Below are 16,646 nucleotides of genomic sequence, written 5' to 3' on the forward strand. Positions count from 1 at the left end.
CACGTTGTGCACATGCTACATTATGGCCAAGCATGCGCCCTTAAAATAGCATCTGAATAAGCGCCACTGACTTTAGACTAGGTTTTTCCTGGTCTGTGGCGGAATTGCTTTCTGAAACAGCAAAATAGCACCAGGGAACATTTGCGCCTGAACACGCCTCCTCTTTTCGCTGAACCACCCCCCGGGAGCGCAAGTTCATTCCCTAATTTACAGACGTGCAACTGTGGAGGGAAAATTCCAATGTGTGTCGAAGGCAAAATAGGAATTATACAAGCGCCAGTGTACAAAGTCAATTGCGCCTGAGTGCAAGATAGAGTCTTGCCAGTATGTTTTATAATTGATTTTGGAGCATAGTCTATGATCCAACCATAGTCCCGACATAGATCTTTTTTTCCCTCTCGTGCATGATGATAGAATGTGTGGCATAACTTTGTATCTTCATAATACATGTTTAGTATCCAAATATCTATTAGCCTTGGCTGATTCTCTTATACTTTCTTGGTGTTTTAAACATTTTCATTTCAGACACTTGTCACAAAAAACTGAGAGGTCTCCTGTATTACACACGCAAAATTCTGCCATATTCATTTCGATTTCTCATTGTTTTGTTAAGTTTGTGAAGAGTAATGTTTATAGATCCTCAACAATTTCAATTATGGACAGCGCCCAATGTTGAATTGAAGTTAATAGCAGTAGCATTGGCTACATTAAGGTTTGCATAAAATAACAGTGTGGCGCAGTTGTTTTTCCCATTGCAGGCCGGATGAAAGTGTTGTGCGGGCCGGGTCTGACCTATGGGCCTAATGTTGCCCAGGTCTCCTTTCAGACACCTGCATCTGTATAGCAGCTCAGATTTGGTTGAAACCTTTGGCCAAGACTTGCTTATGTTCATCCCATTGAGGACAACATATAGGCAACCTCAGTCACTCTGATGTCATCATCGGTTACTGTATTGTGTTACTGACACATTGTTGATTTCCCCCTACCTCTTCCTACTTCACCTCATGGTTCTCCTCCTTGTCCTCCTATCGTCCTATTCTGTTCAATATCAGCCTCTATTGTAATCCAATCCACACTTTTACTATGGCTTTTTTTATTGGTGATAATGCTCTTATTTGAAAGTGGAATTATTTAACAATATAAAAGTTTCACATTCATTTTATGGTACAAAGTAAGGTTATAGGGTGACACATCTGTGTTTCAGGCTGAGTACCTGAAGTACATTCTCACTATGTAGTTTTGCTCTGCTAGGCTCTAAGAAATTTGAAAGCCTTTTTTGAAACAACAGTACCACATCACCATGTATTTTATTTTTTTGTTTTATTTTTTACCTATCCTTTATTTTAACCAAGGTAGTCACATTGAGACAATAGCCTCTTTTCCAAGTGAGTCCTGGCCAAGAAAGGCAACACTTAACTAAAAAAGACATCACATACAGTATAAAGCTAAAACACACAATCTACAACACAAGACATTACATACAAAACTAAAACACACAATGTACAGTACAACACATACAGTAAACACCATACAAGCAACAAAACAGGTAACATATATGGGTTAAAAAGACAATCTAAACATATTCACATTGATAATTTAAAATGTCTGAGACACATTTTTTAAAATCAGAAAGTGTAATGAACATACTAAGTTTCAACTGTTTCTGAAATGCATTCCAGGTGAAGGGGCATTATAACTAAATGCTGTTTTTGACAAAATCAGATCTAACAGTAGGCACATTGAATAGAATGCTACTGTTAGACCTGAGGATATACCTGTTGTTAGCTGCAAGGGAGAAAACTGATAAATAAGATGGTAGCAATCCAATAAATGCAAATGAGCCAGTGATGGTGACGCTGCCTACACAATGACAATGGGTGCCAGCCAGATAAAGTGTATAAATTGCAATGATGTGTAGAGTACTCTGCTTTAGTTATGAAACGTAACGTAGAATGATAGACAGAATCCAGCGAGCACAACACAGACTTTGCAGCATGCATATAAAGAGTGTCACCATAATCTAGTACTTATAAAAATGTGGCTGCCACAAGTTCTTTTCTAGCTTTTAAATTAAAACAAGCCTTATTTCTAAAATAGAAACCTAGCTTGACTATAAGTTTTACCAAATTGGTTACATCAGGGCTAAATAAAAGATTTTCGTCTAGTAAAAAACCCAAGTATTTGTACCCTGACACCTTCTCTATTTCTTGTCCTTGTGAGGTAATGATTTGAGGCAAATATTTTACATTGGAATGAGAGTGAGTGAACAGCATATAATTTGTTTTTTCGAATGTACCACCAATTTTAACCTCAATAAATTAAGTCATAGTATGAAGTCTAGTTAACTACTCAAGATAACAAATTAGGTAGTGTGCACATGTAAAGGTGAATCACCAAAGAAAATTCTGATGAAGGAATTGAAGAAGGGGAAAAGAGAAAGTGACCAAGCAAAAAGCTGGGAAAGACTTAACCTGGGACATATACATTTGGTGAGAGCTCTCTCTTTGACAGGATTCAAGACATACACTGAGGTGGCCCTCTTTCTACTGGACTAGTAAGTAACATTAGTTGGCTTGCTGTTTTATCTTTTTTTTACTATAGTTTGCTGTATGGTTGTTGACAAAGCTATTGCCTTGCTAGGTTAGACTTTAAGATAAGCTCAGCCAAGCCCTTTGTAAGAACTGTTGTTTGTCTGCCAGAGAATGTTAGCCATGCTAGGGCAAACCCATACACTTGAAAATGGTTGAGCCTCCCTAATTTTGTCATAGTTAGTGTATAGGATGAGTTGGTTGCGTATCATTTCACCTTGCAAAGCCTTACATTTAGCTAGCTAAGCCCAGTAGGTCAGCCACACTCTTTGTTGTCAACATGATGGAGAAGAGCATTGTATGGAGCTGCAAAATTCTCCTTGAATAGTTTTACAGCATCATCATATTTGGTGGTCCAAGACAGTGCAGCAGCAGTGCACTTCCTCCTTTCAGACTCATTTTTTCCAAGCCGGCCGCTAGGAGATATGTTTCAAACTAATTGATCCAACGAATCCATGGTACAGGAGATTCTCAGGACTGAGCCAGGAAAGGAGAGGATGAGAACAGTCAGCCATCCTTGTCACCAATGTTATAGGAATAAACAGACTGACATGCAGAGCTCTAATCGAAGCTTACTCCATTTATTCAATAAATCAAACTAACTAAACTAACTTCCCCACTCACATCCTGGCATACAGACATAAACCAATCAGAATGTGTCATTGTCACAGTCATGTCAAACATAACAGGTAGCAACAAACATCACAGCCCTATTCTCAGGACCAGATGTACATTTGCAAATGCAGCGTAATCAGCACGTTTCACAGAAACCGCCCACTTTGCTTCTTCATTAGCTGCATTTCATCACGCAATCAGCGCCCTCTCTCCACTCTCTAGCATGATTTGAGGTGCCCACAACTGAACAGTATAATTCAATCACAAGCATTGGAGTCAATTGATGACAACATTAAAAGGAAAGAAAAGTTTAGCGGTCAAGAAATAGTACAATACACGATAAGAAGATATCAACAAGCAGAGAAACGCAGAGCAGTAGTTCTACTCCCCTTAAGAAAAAGTTACTTGAACTATTTGTGCATGTACACTATACAGATTTAATAGCCTAGTCTAGATAGGAAAGTTTAAGTGAATGATGTGAAAGTGAACATAAGTCATTAGATAGGCAAACAAAATTTGACATAATACAAAAAACCAAAACTGATGCTTTGAATACGTGTTGAATTCTGCTGTCTAAAAGTTTCTCTTATTAAGCATTTAATGGCATTTGGATTCCACCTACTTTTAAAAGGCAGCAATTTTTCACTGCAAAGTCAAGGTGGGCTTTCACTTGGTTAGATTTCATTTTCTGCAGTGTATAGCCTAGTTTCCCAAGGAGAATTTAGGCCCCTTGTAGCTTATGCCACATCATGTACATTATAAGAGAAAACACATGCAGAACAAATCACTTTAGACTAATAAAGATACAAAGAGAATTGTCGAGCAAGATATTTTGGTGCACAGAATTCAAAACTTATCAACATTACAGAATCGGAGAATAGAGATGTCCAATTGTAATTTATGTGTACTAATGAAGTGCCCGTTCAAACATGATATTCCTGTAGAAAAACCTGTAGCCCAATTACATGCCCGCAGGTAGGCCTGCTTTAAAAATAGGATGATGACACACACACACAAAACACACACACTTACATCATCACTGTCATCACCTCACATACATACAGCACACTGCTTGCTATACAGTAAGCCTCCTCTACATACTTGCTGCACACTGCCCCCCCCCCTAACTACACAGCACATTATTTCATCAGGAAGCTTCTCCAACACACATCCCCAACATACTTACAGCACACTGCCCCCCAATTGCCAATACACAGCACATTGTCTCATGAGGAAGCTTCTCCAACACACATATTGCACACTGCCCTCTCCACTGCCGCACACTATCACTATCTAGTTTTTCCTTGCCCCTGTTGCTCTTGGGTGCTCCTTGTTGGTGCCCCATCCCAATCCTCCCTCACCTTTCTTATGCAGCCCTTGCCACTTAATCTACTAAACCCCTCTTCTACTGCACTTTTTAAATGCACAAATAGGCTGACACCAGACATAATTTCACTGCATTCCTTGTATCCTTGTATGATAGGGAAAAACATCATTCCAGCTAAGCATTCAGTAATGAATAATGAATATTATATCAGGCTTTAATATAATAAATGTGCAGTGAGCATATGGCTGCAGGTGACATTTTTTTACAGATCAAAATGACAGATCAAACAGCTGTTTTGAGTCAAGGCTATATGTTGCTGTATGTCTATTGAATAACTTGATGCTAGAGAAGACACACCATTTTGTGGAATGATGCATCATCAGAAATTTGCAACGATGTGACTTAACAGTCTCTGGTAGCCTATAAGTGACATCACGCTCTGTCTGTCACTCCTTGTCTGTAGTGGGTCATGCTTTGAATGTGTGGTATTCGGGACCATTATCGCTCTTTCAATTTGGGACCTTGCAGTCGGAATTGTTTTTTTGTTTATTCAAAGATTACGGACAGTCCAAAGTAGCCTGGGCTATTGAAAGTGTTTGTTTATTACACATAATTTTGTATGTCGTTTTGAATAGCCACTACATGTGTTTGTTGGTGTGTTGTTGCAAAATCCGCAGAATCATTTTATGCAAGCAAACCGTATACAGGGAGTCTTTACTGTTGAGGTCAGGCATGATAATCATCCACACATCTGGCACACCTTTTAAGCCGTGTAGCCTACACTGATTCAGATCTGCCAAAGCCTTGCTTATATCTACTCTGGTAGCCTACAGTGCTGTGTAAGAGAGGGAGTGGCTACAGTAGAGCGGCGAAAGCCAATGTGTGCTGCTTTTACTGATATATTTACCAATATCTTTTGCATTTCTTATCCAAACAACGTCAAACTTGGCACTACACTAACTCGTGCCCGTAGCGACCTGCCAAGTTTGAAATCAATTGGATAAACGGTTCGACAGATATGCGGTTAACACACACACTAACACACAGACGTTCCTGTAATTTATAGATAGATACTTAAGCTAACTAATTGAGTGGCAGCACGTGTGATTGACAGCACTAAGGTTAGGAAGGTAAGGAAAATAGGGGAAGGTCATGTCTTTTTATTCTTTGTTGTTTTTCTAGTCTAGGCGGGATTGTCACCCAACTTTTGTATTCATGAAAACAGCAAAATTTCAAAGTGGCTTTTTTGGTGCATATTTTTCCATGTAGCTCTCAGTCTTCAGACTTCAGGCACCTACCCCTCTGCACACCACGTTTATCCTTAATTTCCTTATTTCTTGCAGGGTAGGGGGAGTAAAATAAAGGCCTCGCGCTGTAAATACAGGAAAATGTCAACATTCGGGTTGCAGTAGGCCTAGTCGTCCGTTTTGCAATTGCAAGTCCATCCATTGGTCAGCTAATAATGTAGCCAACAAAATACTTTATTCATGCCTAACAGCCCATATTCATTTGGTCAACTTTATACAACTTTATACAGGCTATATTTACCTTTGGTTTACTTTTAGTTTACCACTTTGTGACTTTAAACAGTGTGCAGGCTTTAAAATTAGTAAAGCAGAATCGTGCTTCATTCATCCACACATACAGCTCCTCCTAACGTTTTGTCAAGCATAGCCTACCAATTGACCTGGTTCCTGCCCATCTCTAGCTTTGCTGTCTCCATCCTTTCTGTTTTTGTTGTTTGCAAAAAAAAATATAGTATTTATTGGTAACCAGCAAGTACCAACAAGTACAAGTTCTGTAATCACTGCCCCCGTGCGCTGTCATTCTCTCTCCTGCACAAACAAAGTGTGTGGCGTTCCAAGTAGCCTAGTGCGTAATTCTGCTTCATAAAGTTGAACAAATGCATTTGGTTATTTTACAGAAAAATATAAATAGCCTACTGTCATGCAGTTTATGGGCTACAGTGCAGAGTTGGGAAGTTATGGTAGGCCAACTTGGAGTGAATATACAAACAGGGGAAATTCTTTCTCTATTCGTAGCTGAGTAGCCTGATGGTAGACACACAGTGCATAAGCCTACGGCCGTACACTATGCAAGCGCCGATGAATCGTGCTCTCACGACAACCACACCGCTAACTTAAATAGGTTAACATCACTGTAAGTTTGCCTTCAAGCAAGCAAAATGATGCTTTGAAGACATCTGTTGTAAGGGCAAGCCTGGTAGCAACAGGACAACAGTACGGAGACTGACAGGTCCGATGGTAGGGCTAATGCCCAACTTTTTTTGAAACATGTTGCTGGCATCAAATTCAAAATGAACATATTTCCATGAAATAGTCAAATTTGTAATTTTCAACATTTGATATGTTGTCTATGTCCTTTTGCAGTTAAATATGGACTTTAGAGACTTGTAGGTTTTCACATTCTGTTTTTATTTGCCTTTTACACAACGGCCCAACTTTTTCTAATTTGGGGTTGTAGCCTAAAGTCATCAAATTGTGTTTTCTATCTTTTATTTTGATATTTGTTTTTTGTTTTGTTCATTCTCTGCCTCCAAAAAAAGTTCCAATTGTATTCTTGGCGTCTCTTGTTGCCAAGCAAAACAGCATATCATTCAAGAGCCAAGTTTAGTGAGAGAGGCTATGTGCTTGTGCACACAATAGTTTGTATATTCTATCTAAATATCACATGCTAAATTCAACACTACTCCATTTTCTCACTCAATAGCTGTCAAATGTGACACTGCTCTCATTTTTAATTAATGAAACATTCACATCAGAGTGCTTACTAGTGGATGTCCTGGCATATCCCCACTCTGGAACGCCTTTCGTTTAATCAGAAATTAAGAAATAGGGCGACTGGACCTAACTGTTGTATAAATAAAAACGTGCGGACATGCTGTTGGGAGCTCTGAGACATTTGTCGGTGGCCTGAGGGTTGGTCTGGCTTGGCCTGCCATAAACATGAAACTTGATCGGCATTAGCTATATAACATGCATGAATGAGTTGATGAACCTCACAGAATCCATATATCTCCAGTTTCACTCTGGCCTGTGTCCAATTCCAGTTCCTATAACACATCTCTTGGCACTCAGCAAGAACTAAAGCACTCTCTAATGTCGGCAGCTGTCTATCTCTATCTGATAGCATCAGGTCTTCCGAAGAAATGGATGGTTGTCATGGTCAGATATCCCTGCCTCTGCTTATTTTCTTTTTTCATCTCTGGTAGGGACAATGTTAATCCCCCCACATATTGATGAATCCCACGTCATATAAGTGAAATGCCGCAACATGAGAACAGTCTTGTGCAAATAATAATATTACATCAGAAATGGACTGTCACTGTCAGAGCTCACACTGCTGAAACAGTGGCTGCGTGTTGACTGGCTCTATTGGCCTTGATCATGCATGACATTTCAGAATGCAGATTGTGTAACTAAGCTTAAATGGCTTATTTCAGCTGAAAAGCTAGCTGGACAAATTAAAGAAAATTAAAAGGATTCAGTGCAACCTATTGTTATATTTTAGAAACCTTCAAATCTGATAACTGAGAATACAACTGAACTGTTGGTAGCCTTGGATGGAGGATATTTCCATGCAGAGGAGAATACACAGGTTGTCCAAAGCAAATTACATTAAGTGAGGAAATATTTGCTGAATGTTACAAAAAGTGTTGCATGTTACAAATCTCTTAGCATTGCTTACCCTACCAATAATTTATTAAAATTGCTCTCTTCTAAACTTCCTATAATTTGCAGAGGATGAAGAGAAAGGACTTGTTTGATCAATCAACTAGCAGTAAAGAAATAATCTGTAATAGGCCTACGCAAATGAACAGCTGACTACACTTTCCCTTTATGTTGTTGGCTATTTAAGATATCTAGTGCAACAGCTGTGAGAAATAGAGGCTTCATGGTCAACTGTATGGACTATTTTCTGGTTTGTAAATTATTTTTGTGAAAACTGAGATTATTGGAATATAGGATGTGGATGGCTAGACAAACTTCTTACCGGGTTTGAAGTTTTATTCAGGGAAAATATATTTCAGGGTTTCAAGTGGAAATGTAAGGGTCACCAAAGAAGTGATTTATAAAACATTTCAAAAGCATCCCCCCTCTGATAGCCAGCAGTTATCGGTAGGCTATGCAAGATAATATCTAATAACAGGAGGCACGACAGTGAAACCAATCATGAGAGTGTATTGGAGTTGCCGCACATAAAAAATACCTGTCTACTTTTCCACTGCTTTCTTCATATTAGGACACCCTTAGGTGTCAGAGTCAGGTCTCAGACATTACAGGTCTCCAACCTAGTTGTCTTTGGTTTTTTGCTCGCTAGCTAGGTAAACTGTCTTTTTAACAGTTCACTTTTTAGGTATCATTTTTTATTATAAATTTATAAGGCTATTTCGGTACCTGTTAAATTAATTATGAGGGTTAGCCTACAAAATTAGTGGTCTGGTAGTTTGCATGAACAGGGTGGTTTGGGATGGAGTCAAATTGCATGCGTACTCCACTTTAATCCAAATTGTTGTACTGTATAAATTCCATCTGACAACATTGTTGGAGAGAGAGCGAGTGTATGCTCTTAAGCTTTACTCTCACTGTACTATTGTGCAGTAAACGACATTCTATGCACAGCTGGAACTATAAATATGCTACACTTCCCTTGCAGCTACCAACCTCCATTCCCAACAACAAGAGCCATTGACAACCACTACCTGTTGCCGAGTCAGACCGTGACAGGTATAATTTTATAGATATACCTTTCTAAACCAATTTTTGTAATATTGTATGTTATGAATATGGTCAATTTTACCTTCTAATCTTGAGGAATGCTTACACCAAAAAATATCTTGGTTTGTCAAGGGAAGATATTTTTTTTGGAGCACAATACTATTGTTTACGTTTGGACCTCCATTGATTTACAGCTTCACTGAATCCTTGTGGCAATGCTCATAGGTTATACATACAATGTGGAATGCTTCACATATTTATATTAATTATTTGTATTTATTATACAGCTCTTCACAATGCTAGTAGAACTCTCCATTGACTTGAATGGAGTTCTCAACATTCTACGGTCAAATATGCACCATATAATGACCATTGAAACATATAATGACCACTGTCAATGGCAACTGGTTTTGTGCTTCAGATTCACATCTTTCACATCACGCCACAAGAAGTCCGGTCACTTCTTGCAATGGAACTTCATTCAAAAGTGAAAGCAAACGGTTGATTAGTTGTGTTCTAAATAATCTTTGATTCAAGTTCAGTGTGTGTTGCGAACTATTTGTTTCTTAGCAAAAGCCACCACGAAACGGCAACAAATAAATGTGAAGAGACATATCATGTGGAGGTTTTTTTTTCTTTTCGTTTTGGCAAGTAGCCGTATAATAAGCGGGATAATGTATAGAACGGTGGTCATTAATGGGAAATAAGTCCCTTCAGGGCGAAGCAAGACCCGGTTTGCCCTGTCGGGACTTATTTTCCCTATAAAGACCAGGGTTCTACACATTATCCTTTACAATATGGGAATAATAATGTATTATTCTATAATAATAAGGGAATATTAATTTACCATTATTCCAAACACTTAAAATTTTGCACGTGGCTTTTGCCTTCCAGACAAGATATTTGTTTCTGTTAAAACAATTACATCCTCTCTGGGCTGATATAATAAATGTAAGTGTTCCGGTAGGTCAGTACTATATCAAAGGTATCATAATGGGTAGCAATCTAGCCTTTGAAGCAGAAGACCTGGGTTCAAAACAGCCTAACAACTGTTAAGAAAGGTGTAATAAATATTGTTTATTGTTTACATGAGGTATTTTTGACATTTTTATCAGCTATGGGCTTAATAAATGTGTTAGTCAAATTAAACATTGCATACAATATTTGTATGTCTCATGAACTATTTTTAAGTAATCTATAAGTGCTATCTAATGGCTAATAAATACATGATGGTTTATACTGTATAAAGAATGCTTTATTAAGCATTTACAGAAGTACATAAACTACTTCTTAGTAAATCTACTAACATTATCTAAGGAATACTTCAGAGTTAACTAACAATTTAGTAACACCTCATAAATGGTTTGTTAACAAACCTTATTATGAAGTACATAGATTGTATTTAATCCTTTCTGTGCAATAAAATATATTTTTACATTTCCCCTCAAAACTTTTCACATGGCAATTTTGTAATGGTGAATAATAATAAAATCAGATGTGTAGTAAATGAAAAATAAACCATAAAGCATTTTCTGGCATTGCACATAACAACATTTGAACCTACTCTTACCACACGATTTTTTAGTCGTATTGGGGGCCAAGCAGTGAAGCTTCAGGGAACCTATTGTGCGTGTACGTTTTCTTCCCTATTATTATTATTATTCCGCCATGGAAGTCTATGGCAGGCAGCCCATAGAACCGTCTGGTAAAAAGTTTTGAAATTTGGCACACTGATTGGGGACAGTCCCATGATTCATTTCACCAAGTTTCATGTCGGCACCTCATAGGCTCTAGCACAGAGGTGGGCAAACTTTTTGGCTCAAGGGCCACATTGGGTTTTGAAAATTGGTCGGTGGACATTTTTTTATATCCTATCATTTAGTATCAAATGTAGTTTTGATTAAAAATATTAAAAACATACTGCTAATTTGGTGCAGTTTAACAAATTTATAAATTGTGCACTGTCGCTTTAAGAACATTTCACGTTTAGTTCCCAATGATCTTCTCCCAGCTCTGCTCCGCTATGGCTTCTGTACCTATGGCTGTGCCCTCTCACCGTTTATAAATGGTCAGTAGTGGGAACTACTGTTGTGTTCATGATTCCCTTTTAAAAGTTTCTTATAAAAGGAGATATCAATTATCAACAATGACAAGCCAGCTGGAACGTTCCGCTCTCTTTCCCTCTCGTGAGTGCTTAAACGCGATCCCAATTAAATGGAGGAGCATAACGTTCAAGTTAGATCTGCTGCAAAGGAGATGACGAGTAGGCCTATCATCTCTATGTAACATGATGTTTTGATATTGACATTGTAAACGTTCTGTAAGAAGAGTGAAAAGCAGTTTGCAGTGAAGCTACATTAACCAACGTCTTCTCAGTCAAAAAATAGCGAGCAGCCTGATAACCAAATGAAATGCTCGGTGCACGGGTCGCAGTTTGCCCACCCCTGCTCTAGCACCATCAGCAGATCAAAGTTGGACGTGTGTTTATGCATGTAACTTTTGAGCCGTTAGTCTGATTTTCAAAAATGTAGTATCATTGGAATCCTTTGACCAAGCTTGTTAACACATTTAACGAAAGTGAAACTAAATGTTCATAGGTCACACATTTTGTCCGATCGACACACATGATCTTCGGACTTGACACACATGATCTTCGGACCAAGACTCTCAAAATGTGTGCTTTTTGTACCCATATCTAAAACTGTTTTTGAAATTTGGGACTAAGCCGCCAAACAGGAAGTGAGCTCATATCTCAGCAACCCTTGCATGTATTGAAACCAAACTTAGTACATAGACTCATGACCCCATCAGGAGAACACTCAAGAAATCTGGTGACCTTTGACCTCTAGAGGATGTGTTTGGAATTAAAACTTACTAGTAGTGTATTTTAATACTGTTCAGACTGAGCCTTAAATATGACTTGATTTTTTAAGCCATATTCACAAGCGTTTGCCCAACACAGCCAATCGAAATCCGCTGCGATGCCACCAAACAAACCTTATATCTCAGGCATTCCTTGCTTGCTAGACATGAAACTTACTCTGAAAGCTTATGGTCATGTCTGATGTAACAGCATTGAGTTGCCATGGCAACTCCAGCCTATCTACTTGGCCCCCTCATTGCTGCTTGCAGCAATTTTTTTATTATTATTATTATTTGTGTATTACTGCTGGAAAGGAAGAAAGTCAGTGCAATAATTAACAACCAGATTGCTTTTCTGCAGAGGAATGAAAAGATGTTGTGTCATGATGTGGGCCTTACTGTTGAGGTAGGCTTGTTGGTAGGACTGGAGCTCCTGATTAACCCCTCTTAAAGCACTGTACTGTATATTGCCCAATGTAATATAAACACTCCCTAGGTCAGGAACGAAGTTCAAACTTCACAGTATAAATTTGGTAATTATTTGAAAGGACATATGCCAGAAAGGCTATGTCAGAGCTGAATAGGAAGATGCACCATTTTACTTAAATGGCAACTGTGGGCATAGAGCAGCAGAAAGTTCCAAACATACATATAAGTATGCAGAACTATAGATTTTTGTGAATAAAATAATAGAATTGTCAGTACAATGTAATACAATTCACCACCACCACAAACTGCAGCGTTGAAAATGAACACACAGTAAAATCAAAATGGTTGTTAAAGAGTTAAAATAAACACTACAACAATAATATTATAACTTTTATGTAACAAATACAGTCAGTATTAATAGACGGTGGACCAAGGACTGTTATCTGCTTTAATTTCTGAGAACATCGATACCGAGCAGGAGGCAGGTTGTTTTTTTTTCACGTGAACTAAATCTATTTCACCTAAACACATTTTTGTTTGTTGGCAGTTTCAAGCAGTCCTGGCGTAATGGGGGGGCTTTGGGGGGCCTGGCCCATCCTGGGAGTCATCTGTGCCCGCCCTGGACGAGCTTAGCTGCACCAACCAACCCACTTCCCCTATCACATGGATTGATTTTGAACACTGATTTAATGTAGTCTAATATTATAGGTTTGTCAATATAGCAAGTAGCAAATAAAACGTGTAAAATCTGTATTATTCCGTAGTTTATCAATCAGGAACATTCTGTAAAACCAGCCATCATCTTCATGGAGAGGAGGTTTTATTCAGTGGAGCAGTTTAGGTTAGCCTACCTCATTTCTGCACTAACCCGTCATCCGATGACAAATAGTAGCCTAGTAGTTTCTGGGTTTGTTTGATAGCGTTAGCTTTTACTGTTTTTTCTTCTGACCTAGTCGGAGAACAGGGAAGCTTGTTAACGCTCAAGGGCCGAGGTTATTCGTAACTTCGGGGCTAACTAACCCTCTATCTAAAAGTGGTTAGCAAAAGAACAGGGATTTTGGTTTTATCTGCGGATTTATTTTTGCATTATTTTGAATATGAATCGCTCCAGTCTCAACAGCATGTCTACTTTCTCCACACTCATCTCAGTTCTAACACACATATGACATATCCCCTCTCGCTTTCTCTCTCTCCATCCCTGCGCACGGGGCTCTCTTAAAGGAGCTGCACCATTTTACAACAATTGCATCTACATTTTCATATTAGAATGTTTTGTCAAGTGTAAGCTTAAACTACCGTGATCAATTTAAGTTCCAGCAACAGTGATCAATTTGTGCCACCCTTGGAAAAGTGTAATGCCCGTCCGTGAATTTGTGTCTGCCGCCGGGTCTGGTTTCAAGCCCATCAGATATATATAGAAAAAAAACTTTTTGTAAACTAACTAGGCAAATGGTATGGATTGAAAAGTGTAATTTTCATCCCCGTAAACGCTTGGAAATCTCCCTTATTTTCGGCAGTTAATGACAATTAACAGCCTGCGAACGTTTCGTTTGTCTGTGCCACATATGGTCGGATACAAACTATGATGTATGTGGAGAACTATCGGAGTGCTAATGGCTCTAATTAGCATATGCATTGCAGCAAGCCTGAGTGCTTTTTCTCTACAAAGCTCTCCCTAGCGTCTGTACGTGTCGATACGTGAGCGAGCCCTCGCTCGGTCTGAAGCTCTTTTCCTTTTCTTTGCATCTTCCGTCAAGGGTTTTCGCTGCTTCTTCGCCGGCTCTGCCATTATACACATGTTTGCAACAATCGCTAGCCAGGTTTCGTTAGCCTGTCTCTGTGCTGGGGATGCAGGATGTAAACTGATCCTGCTTCTCGCGATGTCTGAGACTTTGTGAGACTGAAGGTTGTGGGTAGGATACACCGAACTTGCAAGTGGGATATTCTTCCTACAGGCAGTAGGGGCGGGCAAGAGAGTCTTCATTCGCCCTGTAATGAGTCATTTAACCATATACCGGCTTACGAAGATGATTAATTAACACAAAAATGTTGTCTGATGTCCCTATAGCCTATCTATTTCCTTATAGCCTACAGCAGAATGAAAGCATATTCTTTAAAACTTATTATTGCTCAGGTTCGCAGCGCCTACAATTTGTCTCCGAGTGAACCCTGGTAGGCTACGGCTGAAGGCTACCGCAGCTCTGATTTCCCGACAGCTGATGTCCATTCTCCTGGCGCTACAAGTAACCATTCGTCTGGCACTAGATGATCCAACGCTCACCATTCCTCCAAGCAAAGGGAAGTGCTCGTTTCAAGGTCCCCTCTTCTAGAAGGAATGAGCGCCAACAATCGCGGGTGTGTTGTTTATAAACCACATTCTTAGATCCAAGTAACTTGAACCTAACCTATCTTGCACTCAAGCACAATTGACTTTGTACACTGGCGGTTATATCATTCCTATTTTGCATGTGACGCACAACTGACTTTTCCCTCCACAGACGCACGTCAGTAAATTAGTCCAATGTCTCAGTTTTTTGTGACAAGTGTCAGTTTAAAACTAAAATGTTTAAAACACCAATAAGAGAATCAGCCAAGACTAATAGATATTTGGATACTAAACATGTATTATGAAGTTACAAAGTTAAGCCACTCATTCTATCGTCATGCACGAGAGGGGAAAAAAAGATCTATGTCGGGACTATGGTTGGATCATAGACTATGCTCCAAAATCAATTATAAAACATACATAATTGACTTTGTACACTGGCACTTGTATAATTCCTATTTGGATTCGACACACATTGGAATTTTTAATTCAATTTCAATTTAATTTCAATTATAGAGCGCCAAAACATTACACATGTCTCATGGCGCTTTACAGAGTGTTAAAACATGAGTAACAGGGGCGGATAGGGAGGCGAGCGTGCTGACAGTTGAGCCAATAGCCCAGGCTACTGGCTCGCATGCCAGCAGCACTCTTGAGGCATCGGGGAGTGAGGTTTAGCAATGCTAAGCACAGCTAAGCTAGCTGGCATCTGTTACATAGAGAATAGAACATGGTCTTTAAAGCCACCTGAGGGTACAATTTTCCCTCTACAGACTTACGTCGGTAAATTAGAAAATGAACTTGTGCTCCTGGGGGCTCCTGTTCAGCGAAAAGAGGAGGCGTGTTCCGGCGCAAATGTTCCCTGGTGCTATTTTGCAGTTTCATAAAACAATTCCGCCACAGACCAGGAAAGGCCTAGTCTAAAGTCAGTGGCGCGTTATTCAGATGCTATTTAAGGGCGCATGCATAGCCACAGGGGCGCCTGCAGAAATAAATACTATGCACACCCATCTACAGACACCCCCGTGCGTGTAACAAAACATTCAAAGCGCTTGATAATATTTGTCCGTTTCCCGGTTTCTTTCGTGCATTGGTCACCTAAAAAGTAGCCTATTTAGTACAACATCCACATGTAATATCTTTACAACATCAATGCCTAATAACGACCTACTCATTTGGACAACTTTATACAGCCATATAAAGGCTAAATTTAGTTTTATTCCAATTTACTGTTGTGTATGGCTTTAAACATTGTGTGCGCTTTAACATCAGCCTAAGCATTATTCCATCTGTAACGCTAATGTTTTGACAAGCATCCCAATTTTTCTTGCCTTGTTTTTGCACATCTGAAATAACTCCTAGGGCTGTATTTTGCACTCTGGCGCATGGCGTTAAACTCGTTTTCCACCCGCGCAAACTTTAATTCGGTATTTTGCACGTTTATTTTTTAAATAATGCGCCCAGGGGTGTGGCAATTAACAACCTAGGGAGGTGCCTGGCGCATTGTTTAAAAATCGCTACTGTACACCTGGTCAGAAGTCTATGGCAAGTTGTTTATATGTTATTTTAAGAGCACATTGTCAACAGTCATATTGGCAGGTACACCTTCTATCATTCATGAACGCACACCAGCGCACGTCCATGCAAAACATTACAAATTGCAGGATTACAATGGGAAACATAATTAGAATAAAGATATTATGAAAAACTGTACATCTCATGATGAGTAGTTATTCACCATCATTTGCAAATTGGTAATG

At 39.2% G+C, this 16,646-nt stretch overlaps 1 protein-coding gene across 7 annotated transcripts in view; it reads left to right on the top strand.

Annotated features, from left to right (window-relative positions):
* kitlga (kit ligand a) overlaps nucleotides 1–16,646 on the top strand; it is a 106,681-nt gene that overhangs the window by 32,112 nt on the left and 57,923 nt on the right. For 4 of the 7 annotated variants that reach the window (XM_048256736.1, XM_048256733.1, XM_048256737.1 and 1 more), the window contains exons 2-3: nucleotides 9,208–9,278; nucleotides 14,695–14,915. The exons of 1 other annotated variant lie outside the window; for it this stretch is intronic. In XM_048256736.1, coding sequence (XP_048112693.1) covers nucleotides 14,826–14,915 — 90 coding nt within the window. In that variant the 5' untranslated portion in view covers nucleotides 9,208–9,278; nucleotides 14,695–14,825. The remainder of the gene's footprint in view (nucleotides 1–9,207; nucleotides 9,279–14,694; nucleotides 14,916–16,646) is intronic. 2 more of the 7 variants (XM_048256734.1, XM_048256739.1) reach the window with 2 other exon arrangements.

The sequence above is a fragment of the Alosa alosa genome, chromosome 11 (assembly GCF_017589495.1).
Source record: "Alosa alosa isolate M-15738 ecotype Scorff River chromosome 11, AALO_Geno_1.1, whole genome shotgun sequence".
Classification (NCBI taxonomy): domain Eukaryota; kingdom Metazoa; phylum Chordata; class Actinopteri; order Clupeiformes; family Clupeidae; genus Alosa; species Alosa alosa.